Source organism: Amyelois transitella, chromosome Z (assembly GCF_032362555.1).
Source record: "Amyelois transitella isolate CPQ chromosome Z, ilAmyTran1.1, whole genome shotgun sequence".
NCBI classification, from domain to species: Eukaryota; Metazoa; Arthropoda; class Insecta; order Lepidoptera; family Pyralidae; genus Amyelois; species Amyelois transitella.
The window spans coordinates 4,978,788-5,004,358 of NC_083535.1; the positions used below are offsets into that span (position 1 = coordinate 4,978,788).

Genomic DNA, 25,571 nt, shown 5'->3' on the forward strand with positions numbered 1-25,571 from the left:
TATTAAAATTTATATATACTTCCAGATGCTTACATCTCGTGATGCACTCTGCAGTTGATGCAATTATAGCGTAGCTGGGCTGGAAAATTGATACCCCTAATAGGGAAATTTGCAAGACGATATTGAATAAGTTTACAATCAGTCCATATAAGTAGGTACTAATCAACTATAGTATTGTTAAAATTGAATATTAAAACGGAAAAGTTTTTTACACTCACAACAAAATAAACAATGAGATTTTGAAACTGTATGGTGAATGCAGAAAAAATGCAGGTAGCTTTATTAGTTCCTTTTCTAAAAATCAGGCGCATAGCTGGTCCACGTAAGAACGTTAAGTTTGTTTTGAGTCAACTGTGCACTGGGAGATTGTGAATTCTAAACGTTCGGAGTTAGAACATGAAGTAGGTGAGCGAAGGCCGATGAGGTGTAGGGTTGCCAAGCCAAGCCTATTGAAGTGTCCCTGATCTCTTGTAAGATACTTTCCAACAAGTAGATTAAAATTGTAACAATTAATCCTAGATTTGTGCGTGACCCACTGTTGGTCAAAGGTATTCTATCACGTTACCTAAATTATAGTTGGAAAATATAGTTTCAGTAACGAACTCTGTTAAATTTTTTATTACATGATTTGTCCATATATGGACATTAAGGTATAGTTAAAAGAAGGAAACAACAATAAGCAGAAACATAACAATTCAGCATTTTCGTATTATTTTAAGATAAATAAAAATGTGTAATCTCTGTCTACAGTAAAATTGAAAGCAGTCTTTAAAATCTGAGAAGTGTAATAAAGTTAAAAATACATAAGAAGCAGAAATTCCAATAGGTAACCCTGATGACGTCGCTCAGGCCTCGGATCGCGCCGGCATCCCAGAGTACACAACACAGTCGCACGCGCATGCTTCGCCGCGACGCATGTTTCCTGTGGAAGTTAGTGCACGTAACGCACTCATACACGATACGCGTAATTGTTATCATCAGTGATTGCATCTGTTGACTCTATTGCATTTCGTGACTTTGACTGTATAAGCCCAGATATTATACATATTGTCGGCTAATGTCGTGATTGTGGGAAACCGACGTCGCCGTAAGGTTAGTGTTCATATTTTTATGAGTTAGTGCATTAGATTGTGTTGTTTTGGCACAGATTCAAAGCATTAAGGATAACACGTGCCCCTTGAAAACATTACCGTCAGCGATATGTATAATTAATTCTAACACATAAGTTACATCAACATAATTTAACATATCTAAGCGAATTTATGGTTCATCATCTATGTAAATAAATGTTTATTTTTCATGTTATGTTAAAATTTAATTATAAACACTTAGAATGTACTGTCTACTTACTACTACCGTCGATTTTACAAGACTCTACATCTTTATGATTGTTCATAAAACTAAGTATTCATCGTATTCATTCGGGCAATAATAGTTCTGTTGTGACGTCACAAATTAGTATTATTTTATGTAGAGCGCTCTTTACTCTCTTTATATAGATTCTAGATAATAATAAATTAAAAATGTTTCTTATATTAATCTATCTTCTTCATTAAATTTATTTTAAAACCGCTTAACTTTGGGATTATTCTTGTAGGTGATGGGCTAGCAACCTTTCACTATTTGAATCTCAATTCTGAACGTAACCTTTTTGTCTTCTCAAGACTGTAGGCTTTGTCTACCCCACAAGGGATATAGACATGATTATATATATTCTTAAACTGTCTAGACATGATTATATATAATCTTTTTTAATGAGACAGTAGTAAGGAAAATTTTGTAATCATTTTATTAAAAAACCAAAATAAATTTTAAGATAGGTATGACGCATATTCATACAACACAAGTCTATGTATTTAGTCTGCTCGGCAAGAACTCCATCCACTCCGCAGTGCTTAATCGTAACGATTTTCATAAACTAATTGCAAAGGTCTTACGAGTGAAAGGACAACGTTCATAAAATTTGATACAATATAATTAGAAATTCACTAAGCAAAAGTGACTTTAATGATACTTTACCAACATTGTTTTGCAAATCCATAGATTTTTGAATTTTCTGCACAAGTGATTCAACTATTTCAAATTAGTGAAAGAATAAAAAATATTTTTGCCAGTCCATATAAGCAATCATTCCATGACATTTTGCATGAAATGCAGAATTTTTATTTAACATTTTTATCGGAAGATATCGTTCTTCATAACAAAAAAATTGGTATAATGGCCCCAATTTATGCCTGCACTCATAATCCTTCATGTAGGCGATGTGAACAGAGCAACTGGCTTATTGAATTAGAGCTAACTGGCCGCATCCTCGACACTCGCCTCTCAGCCTGGATAACCCTGTCCTCCTGTCGGAATCATTATCCATTTCTAAACGGATAATTGACTTTTCTTACTCGTAGAAATTGCAATGACCGTTACCCTTTCAGATTGCAATTTCAAATCGATTGGAATAATCTAGTTGTTTTCCTACTAATCCTACTAATATTATAAATACGAAAGTTTGTGAGTATGTCAGGATGTCAGTATGGATGTTTGTTACTCTATCACGCAAAAACTACTGAACCGATTACGATGAAATTTGGTATGTAGGTAGCTGAAGACCCAGAATAATATATAGGCAACTTTTTATCCCGGAGTCCCCGCGGGATTGATTGTTACGTTATGATAGGGTTTTAATGCGGACGAAGTCGCGGACGGCCTCTGATTTAAAAATATTGTAGAACTGATGTGATCTAAATTTCGTGTTTTGATTTTTCACATGACACAGTAAAAGGTAAAGGAAAACAAACTCACTTCTTTATTTTAGTGTCAATTCGCCACAAAGAGTATGAACTGTACGGTGAGTGACTGCCACTCGCACGTGACATTTTGCAGTTTACAAAACTTTTAAGGTACGTTTTGTTTGTTAAACAATAGTTACAGTTTTTTTTTTAATAAAAGATCAAGTTTCGTTCATAAAATTTGATATTTTGATTGTTTCCCAAACGTTACAAACGGGTGTTGATTTTTGCTAGTTGATAAGATCTTACAAGAACCAACCGCCAGAATTAAGGTGTCATATAATATTATATATCTAGAGTTAGGTAGTCGTACACAACGACACCTAATATTTCAACTCTGAATTCTTAGAACGGAAATCAGCTTGATGATGATTGGACAACGACGCGAGTTTATACAGCCTGTCAAACCGCTAACACAAACATTTCATATTCGACATTTTTTAAACCAGTAAGTGTAGAGTTCGCATTACGGTTAACATTAAACTACTGGAAATAAAATGTAAATTTTTTTAAATGTATTTTTGACAGTAAGTTCGGATTACGCCCTTTTAAATTTAGTTGTCTTATATTAAAAGGATTTTGGCAATAGTACCGATTTCTTTTAATTATGATGAAAGAACAACTAATCACTATCAGTTCTTTTTGAGCGCTCTACTATAAATAACGCCAAACTTCCTCTGAGTACAATTCATTCCACTCCACTACCATTTGTTTACTTAAAGTTAAGGCAGTCATTCCACTTTCTGTGATGGAGTTTAGAAGTATTACCGAAATTATTTAAGAGGTTAAAGTAATACTTAAATGAAAACCTGCAACAAGTATATAAATAGGCTTTCATATACATAATAAAACTGTATCTAGAATAAAACAAACACAAAAACCACTAAGTACGAATCGGACTTGCACACGAAGTATTACATTTATAAATTTTCATCGAAATTATCCCAATTTATAATCTATTTCCCTGATCGATTTTGTTGAAACTAATTTTCTGGTAATGATTTTATTAAAATGTGTGTGCACCCAATTTGTTCACAATAATGAAGTTAGAGGGGGTCTATTTTCAAACTTCAGACCTCACACATTATATAGTTAATCAGGTACGTGCCCAAGCGTCCCATGCCTCGGACGCCACGGCTGATGTCACAACGTGGGTTACACAACAGTATCGTCTTCAAATTAGGAATTATTTCTTAATTTGGTCGCAATGACGTTACATTTATAATAGGGCTGGGCTTTTCAACATAAAAATGTTGTCGTATTTTTTTTTTAACTAAAAGAACCGTTTTTACCTACAATTTAAATTGAATATAGAATACAAAATAACAAGTGCATAAACATGCCACCGATTCTTACTATTTGTAAGAGAATTTCATCTAGAAAGAAGCTCATAAAAATTGCAGCTAATAGATATCAATCGGCAGCAAGTTCCAATAAGCGAAGTCTTTATCGAGTTTATTGAAATTATTTGAATCCGATCAGACACCAAGGTGTCAATCTTCATATAACTTTTCAAGTCATAAGTCAACTTCAGTTTTTATACAAGCAGACGAACGTTTTTGTATTCCGCGTAAGATTTACATTTCGAGCGTCTCAACAAGGCCTACACGACGGCAAAGATACAGTTAACAAAATATTTATGCGTAATAAAACCAGCGTTGATTCCACAGTTGGCAATAAAGATCTCGTGATATAATAAAATAGAATCCGTGGGGCTGAACGGTAAAGTAAAACAGCAGTAACAAACGTCTCATTCTAACAAAATATGACAATATAGGTAAATAATAGTCGAAATAATTTTAATTTTGGTGCCGGGAACCACACGGCACGGCACTATATAAATAATTAGGTTGCAAATGTGCATATTGGGTACCAGCTGCGCATTTCAAATAGGGTTTCGAACTTCTAAAAGTAAAAAAAAAATGATAAATCAAAATAGTTTAAAAATTAGGTATATCTCCTAGTTTATAAAGAAGTTAAAATACCGACGATGCTTTTTGCAAAGACAATTTAAATTATACAAAATTCGAATTGTTTTTGTATGAAATAGAAGAAAGAGCTACTGAGTAGCGTACCTACCGACTTATCATCTTCGCAGACACTTATCAATGAGGTGACCCGTCCGTAATGAACACGATTGTATTGATAGATTGATACAAAGGACAAACGGACATTGTTTAAATTCATGTACTTGCATAATATGAACATGTTAGTGCCAATATTTGAAGCGCTCAAAGAGATCTAATGTCCTGAATGAACGTAGTATCGTATAGCTGCATAGAGTAATGTAATTCGTCTGTCAGCAGACAAAATAAATGATTATGATTTTAATTATGATATAGCCTGACATGCCTTCTTAATCGCGGGGAAGCTCAAGATAAAATATTACTAGTCACCTAAGTTCAGGATAAGCATGCTCGTATTTGAAATGCATGAGTCTGGCATGGGTACTCCACTGGGCTATCAAGATTCACATTAAAACCATGGATATTGGAACCAGCACATAAACAGTTTAATTGTTTTCCAGAGATGCTCGTTGAAAAAGGACTAAAGTTTGAAATTTACTTACTACGAGAGGCTGAAGAAGATAACAAAATCGTTTTCATATTTTATTTACGGTCAACAAAATCCATAGTGATTTATTCGCCATCTAGCTGGTATTGGCATTAAGGCGTTTTATTATTTAAAGTATTAAATTTTAAGGTTTTTGTAAAAGAATCAACTGACATGACAGTAACGAGTTGAGAGACACACTGAGGTATAATTCAGTCATAAACAGTCATTTCTCATGGTAAAAGTTTGCATTTGAGCACATTTTCTATACTATTAAAAATATTTTAAAGCTGTATGTACAGTCGACGGCAGAGAAACCTGACCACATATGTTTTTGGTTCGGATTCTATGCCATCGACCTACATCTACACTATAGTGTTTATGAACCAATATAAGTTCATAAATCATCATGAATTTAGAAAACATAACTTACAATAAGTAAAAGGTATTTTGTTGGCTAAGGAAACTTTCACAGATGTTTTGACGACCTGTGAGACTAAGTAACTCGGTATCAAATTCCACTTCTTTGAATCCTGCGAGTCGAACGTGTAACCTATATATCCTCTAACTTCTCACAGAAACTTGTACAAAATAAAAATAATAAAAACAATTGTATAATTAAATACACAGGTTCCATAGAACTAAAGGAAAATCTTGTATAACAAACAAATAACAAGAAGCTTAACAAGTTAAATAGGAAAAAACACAAAGGTTAACTTTTAAGTAGACGTGTACTTCAATTCTTTTGAAAGAAAAAAACGTCATGCTAGGAGCTTTGACAATTCGATTCATTCCAGTTTCCAATTGTAAATTTTGTAAGCCAATTAAATATGTCACTGAACAAGGCGAGCTATTCCGAAAAGTAACCTATAATATCGATCATAGGTTTTACAAAAGTAATCACTAGTGGTTCTAATAATAGTCCCTACTTATTTATGGGGAAAACCAATGAAGATTGGTGATAAAAAATACAGCTCCAGTTATAAGATTACATATACCTACCTAACTAAAATTTCAGTTCACAAATATGTATAGGACTGCCTTAAAATAAAAGGTCACAGGTTTTTGTATACTCTGTTTATTTTTCTTCTGTTTACATTCCGTGTTTTAGTTTTTTACTTACTCTGAATATTTAATTAATTATTGGCATATTTTAGTCACACTCTACGTGGCAGGCAAACTGTAACAACTTAATACCCTTTCTCTCAAAACTCGTAAAGCATGCCGTTCAATACTGGTTTACAAGTTATTGCAACCGATCATCAATTTACAAAAACCGCGACATATGCATAATGAATAACCTACTTATACTCATACTCACATTATAACTGGTGAAATCAAACAGGATGAAGTAACATTAATGTACTTATTACTACTTGGTCGTGTTAAATTACTCACTTTGCTTACAGTTTATGGTAAACAATAATAATCGAGGCTAATATTTTAGAATGTCTGAAAACCTTGCTTACAACGCTACAATGAAGAATATTACCAAAGGGTAACACCCCACTTTGTGACATTAGCTCTTAATATGAAAAATAAAAAATGTAAATACATAAATATTCGTGTGAACTCAAAATCATATTTTTTTGGACCTATCTTTGTTGCTGCCTGAAGGATTATGCCACGTAACCGTTTGTAGTGTTACTAATTTAGTCATGTAACCGTATTACACTAATCAAGCCACTCTGTGGTATAGCCAGCTCACTTGACCCTTCAAGTGGGGGGTCACATTTATGTCAACTACATTGTACCTGGGCTAGATTAAATCCTCGTTATTTAAAGTGTGTGTATTTGTCAATTGACAAACGAAATTTAAGCACTTAAATTAATAGCAGCACTGAATTAACAAAATGTTTCAAACGCGATCACTCGATCACGCGATCACTCCTCTAAATTTTACTTGTCTTTTTACAGGTATTTAATCAATGAAATAAAAAAATCTCCTCTTTGGAATGAAAAATTTAAGGTTTACCTCAGGTATAATTAAAGATATACCTCTACACACGTAGTCACCAATACAGTCTATAGATGGAAATGACCCCTTAGTGTTAACACTTGCCGACCATTTACGAGAAGGTATATCGCTACAGTAACCTGTAACCGCATTATAAACTAAACATAAACGAAACAAAGCAAAGCAGGCAGCGTAACCTGTAGTAAAATGGCATTAAGTGCTCTTTGTCAACGGTTCCTAAACTTTCAGGACGAGATAAATAAACTCTATTTTAATCTGACCCTCTTTAACCAAATGATTATAAAATGCTATTCCAATATCGAAGTACTCTAGTTAAGGGTAAAGAGATTAATGGCATAAGATAAAATAAATACTATGCGTTAAGAGACAGCCTGGTGGGAAAAAAAATCATATTAAATATGAATTGGTGTCGATAGACTCAGCGGAAATAGTTCTTGACATTTCATGTTCAGTCACTATTATTCCACAGCAGCAGAGCGTAGAAGAGCTGTGCCGCGATTCACCAATTACATGGCTTGAAATTCACATAGGCAAAGCAGCTCTGCTCCACCCCGCTCCTGCAGAAGACTGCGCTCCGCTCCAGTAGAAACAGCTTTTTTCACAGCTCAGCCTCGCTCCGCACTGCTCCACACCACTTCAATGAAACCGCAGCCCAATACAAACATGAACACTGAGCAGCACATTTTCAGAAACGCTGGCGTGCAAGGCGCGTGCGTCCGTTCTCCCGTTCCGCATTACGTGAGCGACGCTGACCGTTCACCTTCGTATTCGTATTACCTACACCTGCTCCTTATGTATACTGCTCTAGTAATTTGAATGGCGAAGTACACAATGAGCTAACCCATACTTTCATATAACCAATTAACCATCTTTAAGAATCTGGTGAAGAATTTTTGTTTAGGGCTTTTCAGTTTAAAATAGTAAATATCATTACACATAATACCTAATTTTAGAAAGTAATGATGGTGTCAAGACCACTCGATCATAGTGAGACTACTAGTCCCAAGTGGAATAGCTAAAGATCAGATTTAGAGAAAAAAAACTGTCATTGAGAAGAACAAATTAGCAAATAAATAGCACTTATGTCATGTATGACGTAACGCCGCCACCTTGTAGAGATCTTATAAATAAAGTCTATAGATCAGACTTCAAACCAGCCTTCACGAAGTTGAATGTGTTAGCATCTAGTAAGATCACATCGAATATTTTGATAGTCTGACTATGTGACTACGGTCAAGACCTCAAGATTACCAAATTCAAGGCTAACGAATTTAAGGCGCATAATTATGTTTTTTTTTTTGTTTGATAAGTATTTTTTAACAATACTGTGACGTCAAACGTGATCGTATACTGTACTTCAGCACGCATTGTTCTTACTTTCAGTATATACACAATCCAGTGTTGTTCATCGAAATCTGTTCATGAGTTACTTTTTATAGTTGCAGATTCACTGAGAGTTACAGAGTTGGTAGATTTACCGACTTCATTATGTTATTAAAATAACTTTTGCGTGTCGCAGTATAAAGTCGGTAAATATCAATTATTTTCAAAAAGTTTTATTTTCAGTGATTTTTTTCAATGTCTTGTGTATGGAAATTGTATTTTCTTTCATTTTCTATTTAACATCAAAAATCTTAACTATGAATGCTTAGATAGTATGGTCATGTGGAAAACAATGCATGGGAACTGTAGTGTGAGAATGCGTAGACGAACATTACATAATGTAACTAATAATCCATATCATCGATCGATCGATACGTTTTCGTTAGTGATAATTTATTTTCAAATATCTACATCAGATTCTCACACACACTATAACGATCCAGAAATTAATGAATAACCGCATTGAAATCGGTTCAGTTTTTTTTTTTGCGGAAATGGCTCAATGTAACTTAGCCTTTAACAAAACCTGTTATGGTAGATCTAGATCAATATGCCTAATTTATTATTGCCTTGTAAAAGATGGCAAAAGATGGAGAGTCCGTCCGGCTTGGAGATCTCGGGTCGCGTGCAGAACCTTTTTAAGTCTGTTAACAGTGAGTATTCATAAGGGAAAGGCAATTTTAGATGAAATTGGTGCAATTGCAATAAACGCAAGTAGGAGACAATCGCGATTCGCAGAAATTAACTTATCCGACAATAAAGTTTGCTTCTTCCGCTCTCAATCAATCTTACAATCAAGATTACTAGAATTCCCGTCGACGGCAAATTAAGTATGGTACTGATTTGTGACACCATCTCCATATTGTGCAATCATTTTATTGTTGTGATCATGTAATTAACCTAGGTATTTTAAGATAACGAACGGATGAATTAATTAATGATGAAAGGAAGATGTTATGGTGAATGACAGATAAAATAATAATTAATGAAGGATGATACCTACCACTGACACGTCAATACGACTAATCAATATGACTTATAAATTAATGAAAAATAATACCGACGCCAATAAAACTAATGAAAGAATAAACGATGAATGAATCCTAATAATACATAATTGAGGAATCAATGGTGAATGAATAATAATACCGTTGACATGAAAACAACTAATGAATCATTTCAATATGGATTTTCTATTAATGTTGAATGAATGGTGAATAAGCGATGAATGAAGATGATACCGTCTATATGAAATTAATGAATGAATGATGATACGATGATGTGACTACCGATTAAATGAACGACGAATGAATTATTATAATGAATGAATGGCGATTGAATAATGAATGAATGATGATACAGTTGACACGAAATGTAATTAATGAATGAATGATAATACGCTATTAAAACTAATGAAAGAATGAACGATAAATGAATCCAAATCCTAATGATAGATAAATGAAAAACGAATGATGAATGAATTATGAAACCATCGATACGAAAAAAATAATAAACAAATGAAGAATGTGTGATGAATTAATATTATTTAATGAAAAATGAATGATTATACCGTCAACATGAAATGTAATTAATGAGTTATGATTTTATGATTAAAGATAAATTAATGGTGAATGATGGATGGCTGCATAAATGATAGAATGGCCACGGAATGATGATACCGTCGACACAATAATTTATTAATGAATGAACGAGTTATTGATGACGATGATGAATTAATTATGAATGGTGAATGTACAATGAATTATAGATTGATGAATGATGAATACATAATGATGGAATGATAACAGAATGCAGTATTACATAAATAAAGAATATATGATGAATACAAGATGATTAAACGATTAATGAATGGTGTATGACGAAGGAAGAGTGATAAATGAATGAATTAATGATCGCCTAGCGAAAAATCAGCCACGATAGTGTTGTCCAAGTATCCCTTAGTATCCCAGGATAAAAACACAGGCAGTTTTTATCTTTCTGATCAAAACAGACTGATATCTTATAGGCAGACTTAGGGCTACCTACCTTTTTATTTATGGAATCAGACAATTAGCGATAATTAGCTAGAGCAATATCTTCCATAGGTACTGCTATTCAAATGAGCCAAGATTTGTGTTTTGGTTTATGATTTCTTACATAATACACTCAAACAAACTGGACGATTTTGATGTTATTTGTTTAGTCAGACAAAACCTTAAGTAGTTACATAGGCTACTTTTTTCTGAAAAGAAAACATCAAACAATTCAAACGCACACCTAGAATAGGATAGGATAGCAAGTAGAGTGGCTTGACTAGCGTTATTGTTGACTCAGTTTTAATCACCGGAGCGATCGTAAACTCCATTCGAACGTGTGGTCCGGGGCAGCTCATAACAAGGTTTAACCATTAACCACGGTTTAACAATCACATCAATGGGACCGCACGTATGTTTGGGTGAACTTAGAAAACTATCAATTAGACTCCCAAGTTTATTAATATTGACAGGTGATTCGCTCAAGGGTAAAATAACAAAATAATTAATAACAGTCTTTAAAAAATATTTGTTAAAATATTAAGCCAATTATAATCGTAAAATAAAGATGGCGGATCAGGTCGTGAACCCTGTAAAGTGTGCAGATGCATGAGCTACTGCGCATGTGAACCCCGCCTTTATTTTGCGCTCGCTCTTTATAATTTCTATAAACTCAAGCACCACGCCCATGTTTGTTTGGACGCCGGTGGCGCTGGAGTAGTTTTTCATATCATAAGTATAAAAGCAATGCAACGCCGAGGTACAATACAATTACATTACAAATGAATTTAGTAGCATGTTTATGAACTACCACAGCAGAGCAGCAGACTTACAACATTAAATGACATATACGGCATTTAACTCACATTTTGCACAAAGGTTGAAAAAGAAAAAGGTACACATTCTTTCGGAGTGATGCGTCTTACAGCTTGATTCATTTCTTACTTGACCGCATTTTACACACAACACGGATTCAATATCATTTATTGATTGAAACATCGAACATTTGCAACGCAATTCGCTTTAAAGCACGATTAACTAAATAAATAGACCATTGAAAGAAAATTAAACAATGTAAAATATAATGCGATGAGCAATCATTAATTTTATGAACAAGGTCTTGCATCAATTGAAACTTCAAACGCATTAAAGCATCTGAAATTATTTAGTGTTCATTATTGATTTATTACCCGTGAAAAAAAAATGTAATTCAGAACCAGAAATTCGCAAAATATGTTAAGAATACATACCTCAGGCGGAGACAGGATCAAACACTACAGGTGGCGTTTCAAGAAAGCTGTGCACTTTGAGTGCAAATATGTTAAAACACAGGACGAACTGCTTTTGATCTAAGCTGACGCGGTAATGGGAGGTGCAGATAGCAAGGAAACGTCCTGCCTGGTATTGATTTATAAACGCAGAATGCACAGCTGAAATAGCAATAAACTCCGGTGCAACGCATGCCCAAATTTCCTGCCCCCTCGGATGCAGCGCGCCGTTTAATGATCGATGCGTACCTAGCTAGAACAGACGCGCATCAATACCTAGGTCCAGGCGGGGCGTTAGCTCCGCATAATTGTTTTGTCGAGGCCCGGGCAGCTCCACCCCTTAGCTCCACTGAGCTTTGTCTTTGCATGACGTTTGGTTTTAATCTTTTTTTGTGTGTATACAAATTTTAATAGATTGAAAAATATAAATCTTAGGAGCGACTGTAAGATAATTGAGGAAAATCAAAGAACCCATTATTGAAAGATCGATGCGCAAAATATTCTGTAATCAAGTTTCATTTGCCAATTTCCTTCAAGAACTCAATTAAAAATTTCAAACTGCATAAACGACATTTCGACAAAAAATATTTTTTCTTCAAACGTCATACAATAAAAATTATGGGATTCTCGATAATAACTCTTGTGTGACCGAGACTGCAAAATAAGGTCGGATTAATTGTCCCTAGAACACGAACGGACAGCAGTTTATTGAGCAGACTTGTTACCATAAAACGTAAATTATCAATACAAGCAAATTATTTACAAAGTTTCGGTAACTTTCATTTTGTGTATTTTTAGAATCGGGTGAGCTAGTGTTACATTTGCTTTTTCCCCAATTATATCAGATATACAATAGTATGTTCCTAAACTATGTTCTTGGGCCGTACACGTGCGTGATGTGTTATTAAGGAAACAGTATCACCAAAGTACGTTTTTGCCAAAGCAGTACCCAATTTAAATCTTGCTAGAATTATCAATATAAGATTCCACTTCTTTTAGGAAACTATTCAGGTTGTTTGCATTTACTCGTGTTCACAACATCACAAAACACCTTTGAATTTTTGTGCATAATATTAATTTCATGTCAACCGCACATAAAAAGTAATTAGGTTGAAACCACATCCTTCTCTACTTCAAATAAATGAAAATTGTATCAACAATATGGTTTGTTTGTGAAAGTCGGCGAACTGTTAATACTGTTATCACAACTACGACCGCTATCAAACCGATAGCCTTGCTAAAACGCACACACCACCTCATTCGTAAGTCGACCACCAGTTATCAGATAAACTGCGATAACGCGATAACTGCCTGACTCAGACTGAATCACTTTGCTATATGAATAACTCGTGTCATTCGTGAAAACTGTGAAAAAATTGTTGTGAATTTCCTGTATTTTAACATCAAGTGTCCTGTCACGTTCTGATTGTCCACCTACTGTAAGGAACTGTAAGATCTATCCCGATAAAACACCCTATTGCCAAAGAATACATAGGAGTATAACACAACCGTGGAATGTATCATTTTGTATCTACAAGGTTACATGCACTAATTTGCAAACTTTTGCCTTCTGTTATCATTTACTGAACGAATATTACATACATACATACATAAAATCACGCCTCTTTCCCGGAGGGGTAGGCAGAGACTACCTCTTTCCGCTTGTCACGATCTCTGCATACTTCCTTCGCTTCATCCACATTCATAACTCTCTTCATGCAAGCTCGGCGGTTTCGGGTACTTTTGACCTAATAACGAATGTTGATATAGTAAAAATATTCTTTCAGGTATGCACGTCGAGTGAGATGGTGACATGAAGCATGCGTTTGTCGGCGTGGTGGCAGATTCTTTTGGCGCTGCTGGTGCGGTGCTCCGCGCAGACCATCGTCCCCTCGTTATGCGAGGAAGAGTTCTGCCGATGTGACTCCTTCACCAGACTACATTGCAATTGTACAGATACCAATGTCAGTATTTCTATTTTAATAGTTATAATAAATGTGCAAAACATGCAGTTAGTAGTCCTGAATTCTAAAGAATGCCTTAACCTTATAGTAGAAGTCCAGCCAGTTGGTTCGATTAATAATTCTTCCATTGTAATTTATATATCATTGTTGAATAAAGATTAATTTGTTTTCAGCCGGACGTAGTTTTAAGAGCTGATGGTGCGTACAGGGTACCCTCAACAGCCACCGCAATCATCATCTATGGATGCCAACGAGTCCAGTTCTTGCCGGAGACAGTGCGAAATCTTATTCAGCTAAGAAATATAGAAATCAGTGATTCACAGAATGTAGTCATAGATGACCGCGCAATGGCGTGGTCACCATTCTCTCGTCACGACGAGATGACGCCGGGCATCAGGATCGTAATACAGAATAGCACGATCAGTGAGATCTCAGCATACGCGATCCAAGGACGAGTGAACGATATCATTCTCAATCGTAATCGAATCTTCCACATGGAGCCGTTTGCTTTTTCTAGTCTAATAGGTGTTAAAAATATCCAACTAACTGACAATATTTTTGAAAACATCGATATGCAAGCATTTAAACAATTCACTACACAAACTTTTCAACTAAGAGGAGGGGTCATCGGCACCTTACCAAGTAGATTCCTTTCCGACGTGGAAGTGACTGATCTTTTTTGGATGGAGGGAGTTAGAGTGAACAGCATAAATAGTATGACTTTTCTAATTAATTCGCCAAAGAGAGTGATAGTGGAAGGTAATCGGATAGGCACGTTACAAGGTGACGGATTTCTTATTTCTACTAGGGGACCTGTTACTTTTAGGAATAATACTGTGACAATAGTGAGAAACGGGGCGTTTCATGGTTTCTCGGTGCAACGAGAAACCGTGTCTGTGTTGGGAAGACAAGAACTCCTATTGGACAACAATACCGTGACGGAGCTAATGCCGTCAGCGCTCACGTACAACAATACGCTATCGCTGAGAATCGATGGCCTAAAGCTGAACAGAACTTGTTCGTGCGAACTCACAGAAGACTGGCACAGCATGTTAGTTGAACATGGCGGGACCATTTCGTGTTGGTATTCGCTAGAAGACCATTTCGTTTCGCTACCAACCTTCATCAACAATCGGTGCGGAGAGTTTAAGCAGACGTTTTGGATCTACGTAGTGATAACCTTTGTAGTGGTGATAGTAATAGCAATCGCTATAACAATATGGTGGATAAGAAGCCAGAATAGGAAAAAGAAGAGTAAAGTGCAGATTGTGATGCCGGACGGTAAGACCTATCGGGAAACGGAAATTTACATAATGGAGCGTGCGGAACTGCTCACTACAGATTTGTGAGCGAACATTCCAAGTTTGCACAAGGTCTCGGACCCAAGTAAGAGGTTTTTACACTAAAGACGCGATTAGTGGTGTGATGTGCAGTGTCTGTACCTTCAGAACTACCTCAGTACCGGTCCACGATAAAAAATTTTGCATTCACCATGATCCGAGTTTAGCCCGTTTAAACTTTTTTATCAGTATTACATCGCTCGGCTCAGGACGGCCAGTGTTGTTACGTTACCTATCTTGTTATTTTTGTCAAAGTACAATAAAATATTTGAATTATGATTGTTTGATTTTACAGACTACCTTGGCTGTTATTTTAGTATCGCAATTTTGTTTGTAAATTCACTGATCTATAGCTTTTGATAAAACTTATCACTTATTGATTAACGATTGCTCTGCGAATGATACACTGAAATTTATATTCAGTTTTATTCTAATGTACTTTTTTGTAACACGCGCCTTGCGAGAATTCGATCTAAAAAAGGTACAGTTAATTTATTTAGGTACATTTCTTAAGGAAATAAACATACACAATCTTGATACGTCTTTTTATTAAAATATAGGTACATTTGAAATTAATTTATAGCCATGTCATAAGAACAGAAGTTAACATGAAGTAATACTGATGTCTACTTCTACTATTAACAATTCTTTAAATTAGAAACATTAACAAAAAAAAGACTTATCAAAATTTGTGACCTTTATTTGAGTATCTTTAGAAATGGATCTACTATATCTACGGCATTTTTGTAAATAGTAAATGCTGAATAAGTGAGAACGTGGGTGATCTCATTGACGCCATTATGCGAACTAGACTGTGCGATATTGTTTTGCTTAATAATTTTAAATCACCAATTGACACGGTCACAACACTGCGATAAGATAATTAATGCTAATTAATTTCCTACCCTAACATGTGCGTATTAGCTATTACTAATAATAATATTGATATTACGCATGTGGCGAACAATTAGCGATGTTCTTTGATTTTATGTTTATGTTTCTATCATTAAACCAAACGGCTGAACATGGCTTATCAGTCTTTTCAAGACTGTTGGCTCTGTTTACCCCGAAAGGGATATAGTCGTTATTATATGTATGCATGTCGCCACAACCTAACTTGGCAATTTTTTGTAACACCCAATCTATACATAGGTTAATCATTCCGTTGTCCGCGAAGGCTTTAGTTATTCTTTATGAAGTAAATCAGTCTCCCAGACTAAAAATGATATCTATCCAACAACCATATCAACAAGCCTTAGTTGATGTTGTAAGTCGCTAGTGTGCTTTTAGCATATCGTATGAGAAAGGTATAATTTGCTTATTTTATATGAACGTAGGTTAGTTAACTTAAAATGTATTATATCCCAAAGGCAATCACTCCTAAATGCTGCAGTGGTTATAAAAAATATATAGATAACTTTTAGTATATTGCATGTTAGTGAGGAAAAGTTCATTCTTCCGTTCGAATTGGATCCCATATTCATTCACATACACCACTATGATAAATTCAATTCCCAAATGAGTTAGTAGTTAATAGTACGAATAAAATTTAAGTTACCTTTAACACCTGATCAATTTTTGATTGGTGTGTAACTAGTTATCTTCGAGTATGACTTTTCTGGAAACATACAGATTCAAATATAATTTTAGCTCGTTATGTGTTTTAATAGTGTACTATGAATATAAAAAACAAAGATTAAATATAAACTAATAAACAAGATTTTCCCAAGGGCAAGTGTAAATAATATAACTCTAAGATTTATGGAAGATTAGAAAAATAAATTATACTTATAGGTCCGAAACTGCACCGATTCGAACAATACTATAGCTTTGTAAAAATAAATGTCTTATAGGAACAAATTAGTTAATTACTTACCAGTAAGTTATGAAATCGCGCTAGAACCGAACCCAAGACTTCTGTGACGTGAAGAAAGAAAATAACTCACCTGGTCTGAAATTCTTCATGGAGTGAAGATATCATTTGTTGTTAAAAGTATCCTTACGCATTTACAACTTTAGATGATGTGAGACTTAATTCTGTTTACTTTGCAGAATATAAATAGTATTTTCAAGTACTTCGTCTAACGTGTACTAAGATATAATAATGATAAGTCACTTTATTCCAACCAGGATTTTAACCAACAATGTATTCATCATTAACAGTCCAACGCCATTATCACACAGCAACTCAGTCCATTGCTAGACATTGACCTCCAAAGATTTCCAGTTTGAAGGAGTGTGAATTCTCAGAAATTCGAATAACATAGTATTAGTCCTATATTATTACGATTGCTGTGTGTACATCCAATATCGTAACAATAGCGCAATAACTTATTCCATTACTGACTCTGCGCCATTACTATAGCTTCAAATGTGTAAAAATTTCGTAAATACGCAGAACAGTCACAGTGCGAATAGACAAAATGACTTACCGAAGGAGCGGCTCGCCGTCCAGAACCTGATGGACGGTGGGTTGCGAAGTGATATCCAAGCCCCGGGCCAACATAAGGGCTTCGCTGTTGTCCTGCTGGTTCTCAGCCTCTCCAGCGACGGGGGTCGAGCCCATAACGGCAAGGAGTTGGACCTCGATTATAGTGGCTGAAACGGGAAACAGATGTTAGTTTGGGATGTTAATGTAAAATGCATATTGTATAATAGCTTACAGAAAAACTTGATCACCCTTAAATGTTGGTTAATATAAAATAGCTTTTACGAATTTAAATTAAACACCATCTAACAAAAAAGCGGCGAAATTTGAACCACCTACAAAAAGCAAAGAATTTAGCGCCACCTACAAAAGTATACAGGTTTTTCAAATCCCACGGGAACTATACTTTATACCAGAATTAAAGGTAGCCTATGTCCTTCTCCAAACTCTTGATTATATCTACCTACGTGATATGTATTTCAAGAAAATTAATTCAGAAGATAACCCGTGAAGAGATCAACACATAAATCACTTTCGCAATTATAATTATTTGGGATATAAAGGAGATGTTTATATATAATCAGGTCTCTTTGACGAGGAACATCCAGAGACATCTTTCTATTTGGCACGACACCTGCATTTTATTTATTCATATGGGTAACCGATTCATTAAAAAAAATCATACATGCTCGTCGGTTTTCGTATTCGTAATCTGATCTTGTCCCAGAATGGTATAAAATTTTATGACCAAAATGCCTAATAGAGTACAATTACTTAGCTTATTTAACGTGCATGACCGATAGCTTTCATTTACAATAAGTCATATAACTATACTAATATTGTGAAATAAAAATAAGCTCGTCTATACCGAGATCCTATTTGCACTGAAAACAATCTGAGTGCATTGAACACCTAAGTACCTGTCTAAAATCTGACAAATTGTAACGGGAACTCTACATAATAGGGCTGAAAGAAAGTGCTGTTAAGTGTTTGAGTGTGATTTTTATTTAAATCAGTACATAAGTTGCTAAGGAAAAGATGGCACGGAAAATTTTTAAACACAAGAAAATGTTTTTTAAATCATAACATGAAAGCTCTTTGTACTTGCCCAACAGACAGCTTTCCTAAGAAATCTTTTACAATAGAGTTAAAATAATAAATATAATTTTCTTATTTTACTTTGTGTTAATGAATTTGAAAGACAGATTATAATCTTTGTATTAACAGATTTTTAGGATTAAAGACCTCAAAGGTAAATATGGCACCCTATTACTAAGCTTCCGCTGTCTGTTCGCCAGGCTGTATCTCATAAACCGTTATAGTTGGAAAGTTGAATTTTTCACAAATTACGTATTTCCGTTTCCGCTATAAGAACAAATACAAAAAATTATAAATTTAATATTTACCGGAGTCCCCATACAATAAAAGTGTTTTTGGTGATAGTGGGCCTCAGGATCTTCTTTGATGAGTGCGAAACCGCAATAAACGCCAGGAAAATTATACATACATACATAAAATCACGCCTCTTTCCCGGAGGGGTAGGCAGAGACTACCTCTTTCCACTTGCCACGATCTCTGCATACTTCCTTCGCTTCATCCACATTCATAACTCTCATTAAATTATCATAGCAAGTAAAAAATAATTTATACAACAGGTACAGGTGTCCGCGTCCGATTCCGGTCACGGCCTAAATTCCACAGGATACGATTACAGACAATGATTCATTACGAAAAATCAAGGCTTCATTATGTACCTAGTATCATAATTAGCCGCCAGGTGGCGGTAATTGATTCGAGTCACGGCCCAGGATCACTTAGCAGGTGACTTGCGATACAATACCATACTCAAACTGTTCTGGAATGGTTCTCATGAAATACATATAATACAAGCACTACGTGGCGACATTTTAAATTAAAAACATAACCTGAGTAGCAAGTATACTTATTACTTTGTATCATGTATATGACAGTCCACGATACAAGATGATTTGTATGTAAATACAATATCTAAATTTTTTGGTGAATATTGTAATCTATTATTTGCCAGCTTGAATTTTCCCGCATTTTTTTCAGTTTTCTATCGTCCTGGTATCAGTTTTCTGAGACCAGTGTTTATCACAGTCATTATGACTCAGAAGAATAACAGTTTTACTGTAGAAATAACTATTTTTTTAAATATATGTACGGTACAAATTACACAGATTAAGTTATCCACAATATCTTGTGGATTAACTTAATTCGATTCGTTCGAAATGTTTCGAGATGAGATACCAACTCAACGATATCAGTAAAGCACAAAAGCCGCAATGCTATCATAAAAACATTAATTAAAAATTTACTCACCGAAGCTAAGCGGAGGCATGTCTAAATCCGGTGCGAGAAGTCTTGCCGCACAACTTGCACCAGAGAACATGAGTTCCATCTCCAAGGCCACCAGGCCTTGTCTCTGAACTGTGAACGGAGCGTCCTCGTAGCCCACACAGAGGCATCGGAAGCCGTAATGGTTGTCCTCGCTATAGAAAAAACCGTTTAAAAATTAAGAGTTACGAACATACACATACATACATATTATCACGTCTATAACTCTTGCGGGGTAGACAGAGGCAGCAATTTTGTAAAACTGACAGGGCACGTTTAGCTGTGAGCTTAATGATGGAATTGAGATTAAAATAGAGATTGGTTGCTAGCCCATCGCCTATAAGAAGAATCCTAAGTTTACAAGCATATCCGTTAGTCGCCTTTTATGACATCCATGGGAAAGAAACGGAGTGATCCTATTCTTTTTTTTATATTAGTGCCGAGAACCACACGGACATATTATCACGTCTATATCCCTTTCCGAGTTGACAGAGCAAACAGTTTTGAAATAGCTGAAACGTTACGATGACCCAACAATGAAATTGAGATTCAAATAGCGACAGGCTGCTATACACGATACGACTTTATCAAAAATGGTAAAGACGGCACGAGAGCGTTTGGCGGCCACTTACTTGTCTGATTTGTTGTATTCATTCAAGTAGTCTGAAGCCGTCTCTAGAGAGAAAATAACTTCGTTCCCGGGGATGATCAAGGCTTTCTGTGGCCAATCAGTTGGGCTGGAACAAAACAGATCTTCATTATATTATACAAAATGCAGCTCTGCAAAGCAAGTTAAATGAAGCTATAGATACATTTAAAAAAAAATTAACGTTTAATTATTGTTACTTATTTTTAAAGGGTAAGATGAAATGCAACAATGGTCAACGCCAGGTTAATTAAAGTATAATTAAAGAAAGATTACTCACACATTAGCGAGTTTAGGAGTGACACTGTAGTAAGTACAGTTGTAGTGCATGCACGGTATTTCCGACTCGCCTTCGTCTACCACTTCCTCAAGTTCTCCACTCTCCGATGACGCTTGTACGAGGCGCTGAGGGAATACAAAAAAGATTTAGTGCTCAAATCTTAGTGAAGGAAAAAGATCCTACCTATCATCTTAAGGAGGAACCCTCCATCTGTGTCAGCTTTGTGTATGATGATCTTTTCTATATGCTAAAACCGTTTGTCAGTTTTCACATGATACAAAGTAAAATTATTCGAAAAAATTTGTGGAGAAGGCTCAACAACTATTATTACAGTCTACTATCATCATAAATTGTGATTAATTGTAGACAGTAAAAAAGGGAACACAGATATTCAGAGGCACGCTGGCCGATAAATGAAACCATCAGAGAATCTTTTGGCTCAATCAATCAAAGAAAGACAACCTATCCTAGAGATTACAACTTTCTATGAAAAACAACTGACCTTCTTAAAGGGTGGTTCTAGTAGTCGCATATCGTACTGGTTCTGGCATTTGTTCTGAGGAACGCCGGCTGATGCGAACACAGTCAGGGAATCCTCTGGTTGCGCAGTCAGGGAACGAGGATCCATCTCCAGAACTACCCATGATACGCTCGTGGGGAACAATACCCTGATAACAATTGGATACAATTAAAGTAACAACTTACAGCTTGTAGTAGTACATTTTTTCCTCTGGCTACTTTGGTCCTAATTATATATTCCTTGGAGACCAAGTTAAATTTAACCTTTGCGCAATGAATCAACCAAGTTTGAACTTAATTTCTGGTAAAGCTTTGGTTATACAGTGAAAAGTAAGTTCTATTTTGGTGTAGGTTCTAACTTAAATATACTCCTACCTTATCGTGTTTCAAGTTCTTAACATTGTTTTTAGTCGCGCCGTATCGGCGGTATATCTAGCGAATCATATGTAGGAAGACCAGTGTGTCGCCACATTCTATATATCATACATACAAAGAGCCACGCCTCTTTCACCGCATCATACATAAATACCTATAATCACGTTAATATACTTTGCTGGGTAGACAGAGCCAACAGTCTTGAAAAGACAGCTTGGCCACGTTCAACGGTTTGGCTTAATAATAGAATTGAGATTCAATTATTGACCACTTGCAAGTTTATCGCCTAAAAAAAGCAACTCAAATTTATAAGCCTATCCCTTAGTCGCCTCTTATGACATCCATAGGAAAGAGATCCCGCATCATACATAACCTAAATAACTTAAACCTTACCGCATGTTAGACACCGAAGCGGGCTTGTAGGGATGGTCGCTTTCTACCCAAGTGTAGTAATGGGTGGTAGTTGTGCCCAGTTCCTCGGCAGGTGGAAGCAGCAAGTTCATGGCTGTCACGTGGGGCAGCAACTTGCGGATCATTTCGAGAATTTTTATAACGCTCTGTAACAAATAGTATATACAATGTCAAATCTACAAGTGCAAGTCAATGATGGCATTTTGCCAGCAAGAATATTCGACGAAGCGACTGAAAAATCTTAACATTCACACTTATTGGAATCATCCAAACTTTAACACACTGGTATTAATGACGTTGAAATTAGATTCCAGTATGGTAGAGCTATTTACTCCCTTGTAGACCCTCTTCAGATTAGAGCCGGTTTTTCAAGCACCTGAATAATTCTGCAGCTCATTTTATCACGATGATGGGAAGTTCTACAAAATAGAAAGTAAGGATGCATACCTTGGAATCATCCAAAGCCTCCAAACTAGCGACAGTGTATGGCAACAGCGTATTTATAACCGGGGAATGCTGAAGCACGGAAGCATTCCTCCTCAGGTCTTCAGCTGAGAGTTGGTTCCTCAGAGAACTGAATAGTTCAGCGCCTCTTTCTACTACGATGGAAGCAACTCGGAGGGTAATGCTTCGGAGAGCCGATATTAGAGCGTCCGGGCTGTCGGAGGAATTCTGGGACCCCCTCGTGCTTGAAAAGAATTTAAGAATTATTCAAACAGTTTACATGAAATAAATGAAGTAAGATGTACTTAACACATTTACATCGTTTTGAAATAAGATACAATACATATTTATGTCTCATTTAAGGAAGTCGTTGAATATTCTTCTTTTTAAAGCTTCATGAGGAAGTAGATATTAGTTGTTGTTAGTAGTGTATTTGACTGCAGTTTTTACATAACATCTCAAAGCAATTCCGAGGAAAAGGCAAAATAACCTGCCCAATTCAGCTTTGACTTATACGGGTGTCGTTCAACAGCCTGGAACCTGTGATTGTTGGATACCTGATTATGCTGTCCACTTACCCATAATACACTAAGCAGGGTATCTGTCCCCTGGCCAGGGTAGTGCCGTTGAAACTAAGCGAGCACGACGAGAACTTGAAGGTAGTGCCATCTGGGCCTTTCACCGAGGGAAGGCCACAGTCGCCGTTGGAAGTACGCCCGCCTTGGTTGCAAAGACGAATGGCATAGCGGAGATCTTCCTGTTAATGTTATGACAATAAAACCACAAAATATTGATCAAAGGAATGAAAATTTTGAAGGAAAACACATTCCCCTACCCCGAAAAAAACATTGAGTCTGTACTTGGAACTACCCCCATTTCTTTTATATAATCGGTCCAGCTGAAGCAAAATATAAGACGCTGACAGATAGACTTTCCCATATATAATATTTGTACGAAAATATAGATTTGTTATTGACTGACCTTCAGCGGTACGGGCCTGTCAAACTTGATCTGCACCATGTCATGTTGGCAGTCTGAGGACTGGAAGGTCCCGTGGGCGACCTCCACACTCACCCAGCAATAGCCAGGGTCTGACTCCTCGGCCGTTGCCCTCAACTGTTAGTAGAATATGTAAGAAAAAATTACAGAATGGCTTTAACCGTGCATGTTATTAATTTCAGGTAAAGAATAGCAGATTGAAAAACAAAAATATTGTCTTAAGCACACCCTAAACTTTAGAGACGTTAATGTAATCAGTATAAAATATGCTACAAAGAGAATACAATGTGTTTCAGGGAATATATCAACTCACCCTTAAATCTTGCAGTAACTCGAGCGTATACTCGAAGTTGCCTATGCCACTATACACACAAGCCCCCACCAATACGACTCCCGGGCGGTCGACGGTAAAGCAAATAGCGTCCGGACTGCCATTGCCAGTGTTCCAAGCGCGTTTCTGATTCACACGCATGAAGCGAGTGGGTGTCACCAGGTGCTTCACAGTGTGAGTGTCTTTCTCCTCCTGACAAATTATTTTATTTATGAATTGGATATAATCATATATATAGACTGGAAAACCAACTTATACCTACAACGTATCAGATTTGTCATCTGACCGCCACTATCTCAGGTCAACTTATATTACAGGTACCTTAATATAAGTAACCTGGTGAGCCAACTTAGCTATAAAACTGTTGCGATAACTAACGATAAACATGCAGGCGTGTATGACCTTATACAAAAGGTGAAATAAAAGGTTTGGTCGACGGTTATGGCACTATCTTATTAACTTATATTTAAAGTAATACCTTTACATCAGTGGCCTGGTGCGCTAACTCGGCTATAGTCCTCGCGACCAGCTTGCAACAGAACTCTGACAATCGTTGTTGTTGCAACAACTCTCCATGGTCATGCGGCTGGCCACAAGTTCTCATCATCATGTGTTCTTTGATCGGCATTAACACGATGTCCAGCAGTTTGGGGATCACGTCCAGAAGGTGCCAGTCTGTGTGGTTGCGCTCCTGTGGGATAAAAATTATAAAAGAATACTAGTATGCAAGAACCGTGGCAAGTGGAAAGGTCTAATCTCTGGTTCCCCTCCGACAATAAGACATGGTTGTATGTTTGTATATACACTCATCTCTATAATGTACTTTGGATTTCAAATTACCAATTTGAAAATGGACTCTAATGTTTTTTACCATTTTAGCGCTGATTCCGCTGATACTGGCGTAAGCGTTCAAAAGTGGAGAAAGTTATTCATAAAGTTGTTTTTTTAACAAATTTACTATATTTCACAATAAAATACGGCATAAGCGCTTTAAATGGGGCTTAAAATCTAGCTGTTACTTCATCCATTCGTATTATAAAAAAGTAACCCACCGATACAACAATTTCTCCCCCACCCCTCTTAAGGGCAATACAGATTTATTGTGAACTTTTCGAAGAACAAAATCACGCGCAACAGCTACATTGAATACTACAATATATATGGTCCAGCGTTTTTGTATTATTCACGTCAGTAATATTAAACCTCACCTGTCTGTCATGAAGCCGATCATCAGGTCCGCCTCGTAGCAAGAAACTCTGCGTGACCGGAACAACATAGTGTAACACATCTCGCAAGCTTCTAGCCCCACACATTGCTGCGCAGACGGCGGTCAATTCACGCACGAATTGAGCAGGCACCGCACCATCCTGGGTGAAGGTAATTGTTAGTGTTTACGTCAAATTCCCTTTATTCGCACTGTGTATTTGTCTATCTGTGGCATAAAGACAGACAATCTGTGTGTATCTGTCTTTCTGTGG

At 36.1% G+C, this 25,571-nt stretch overlaps 2 protein-coding genes across 4 annotated transcripts in view; one reads left to right on the forward strand and one right to left on the reverse strand.

Annotated features, from left to right (window-relative positions):
* Positions 1–25,571, reverse strand: part of LOC106133742 (E3 ubiquitin-protein ligase MYCBP2) — a 98,588-nt gene that overhangs the window by 59,477 nt on the left and 13,540 nt on the right. Inside the window, exons 23-34 of the mRNA XM_060953515.1 lie at positions 25,302–25,460; positions 24,572–24,784; positions 24,076–24,285; positions 23,745–23,879; positions 23,342–23,520; positions 22,767–23,007; positions 22,302–22,465; positions 21,517–21,682; positions 21,015–21,139; positions 20,721–20,825; positions 20,074–20,243; positions 17,735–17,900 (exon numbers count right to left, since the gene is read on the reverse strand). Coding sequence (XP_060809498.1) covers positions 17,735–17,900; positions 20,074–20,243; positions 20,721–20,825; positions 21,015–21,139; positions 21,517–21,682; positions 22,302–22,465; positions 22,767–23,007; positions 23,342–23,520; positions 23,745–23,879; positions 24,076–24,285; positions 24,572–24,784; positions 25,302–25,460 — 2,033 coding nt within the window. The remainder of the gene's footprint in view (positions 1–17,734; positions 17,901–20,073; positions 20,244–20,720; positions 20,826–21,014; positions 21,140–21,516; positions 21,683–22,301; positions 22,466–22,766; positions 23,008–23,341; positions 23,521–23,744; positions 23,880–24,075; positions 24,286–24,571; positions 24,785–25,301; positions 25,461–25,571) is intronic.
* LOC106133939 (uncharacterized) lies at positions 898–15,581 on the forward strand. Of its 3 annotated transcripts, none has more exons than XM_013333827.2 (3): positions 898–1,092; positions 13,786–13,962; positions 14,136–15,581. In XM_013333827.2, exons 2-3 carry the CDS (start codon positions 13,819–13,821, stop codon positions 15,309–15,311), a joined length of 1,320 nt encoding a protein of 439 aa, XP_013189281.1. In that variant the 5' UTR covers positions 898–1,092; positions 13,786–13,818; the 3' UTR covers positions 15,312–15,581. The 3 variants fall into 3 exon arrangements, with proteins under 3 accessions (XP_013189281.1, XP_013189280.1, XP_013189278.1); XM_013333826.2 differs by lacking the exon at positions 898–1,092 and adding an exon at positions 13,281–13,437; XM_013333824.2 differs by lacking the exon at positions 898–1,092 and adding an exon at positions 13,292–13,447.

Excerpts from the sequence above, each read along its gene's own strand:
- LOC106133939 (XM_013333827.2), top strand. The coding sequence starts at position 13,819 with ATGCGTTTGTCGGCGTGGTGGCAGATTCTTTTGGCGCTGCTGGTGCGG. Across the intron at positions 13,963-14,135 it reads GCAATTGTACAGATACCAAT|CCGGACGTAGTTTTAAGAGC; the intron begins GTCAGTATTTCT and ends ATTTGTTTTCAG.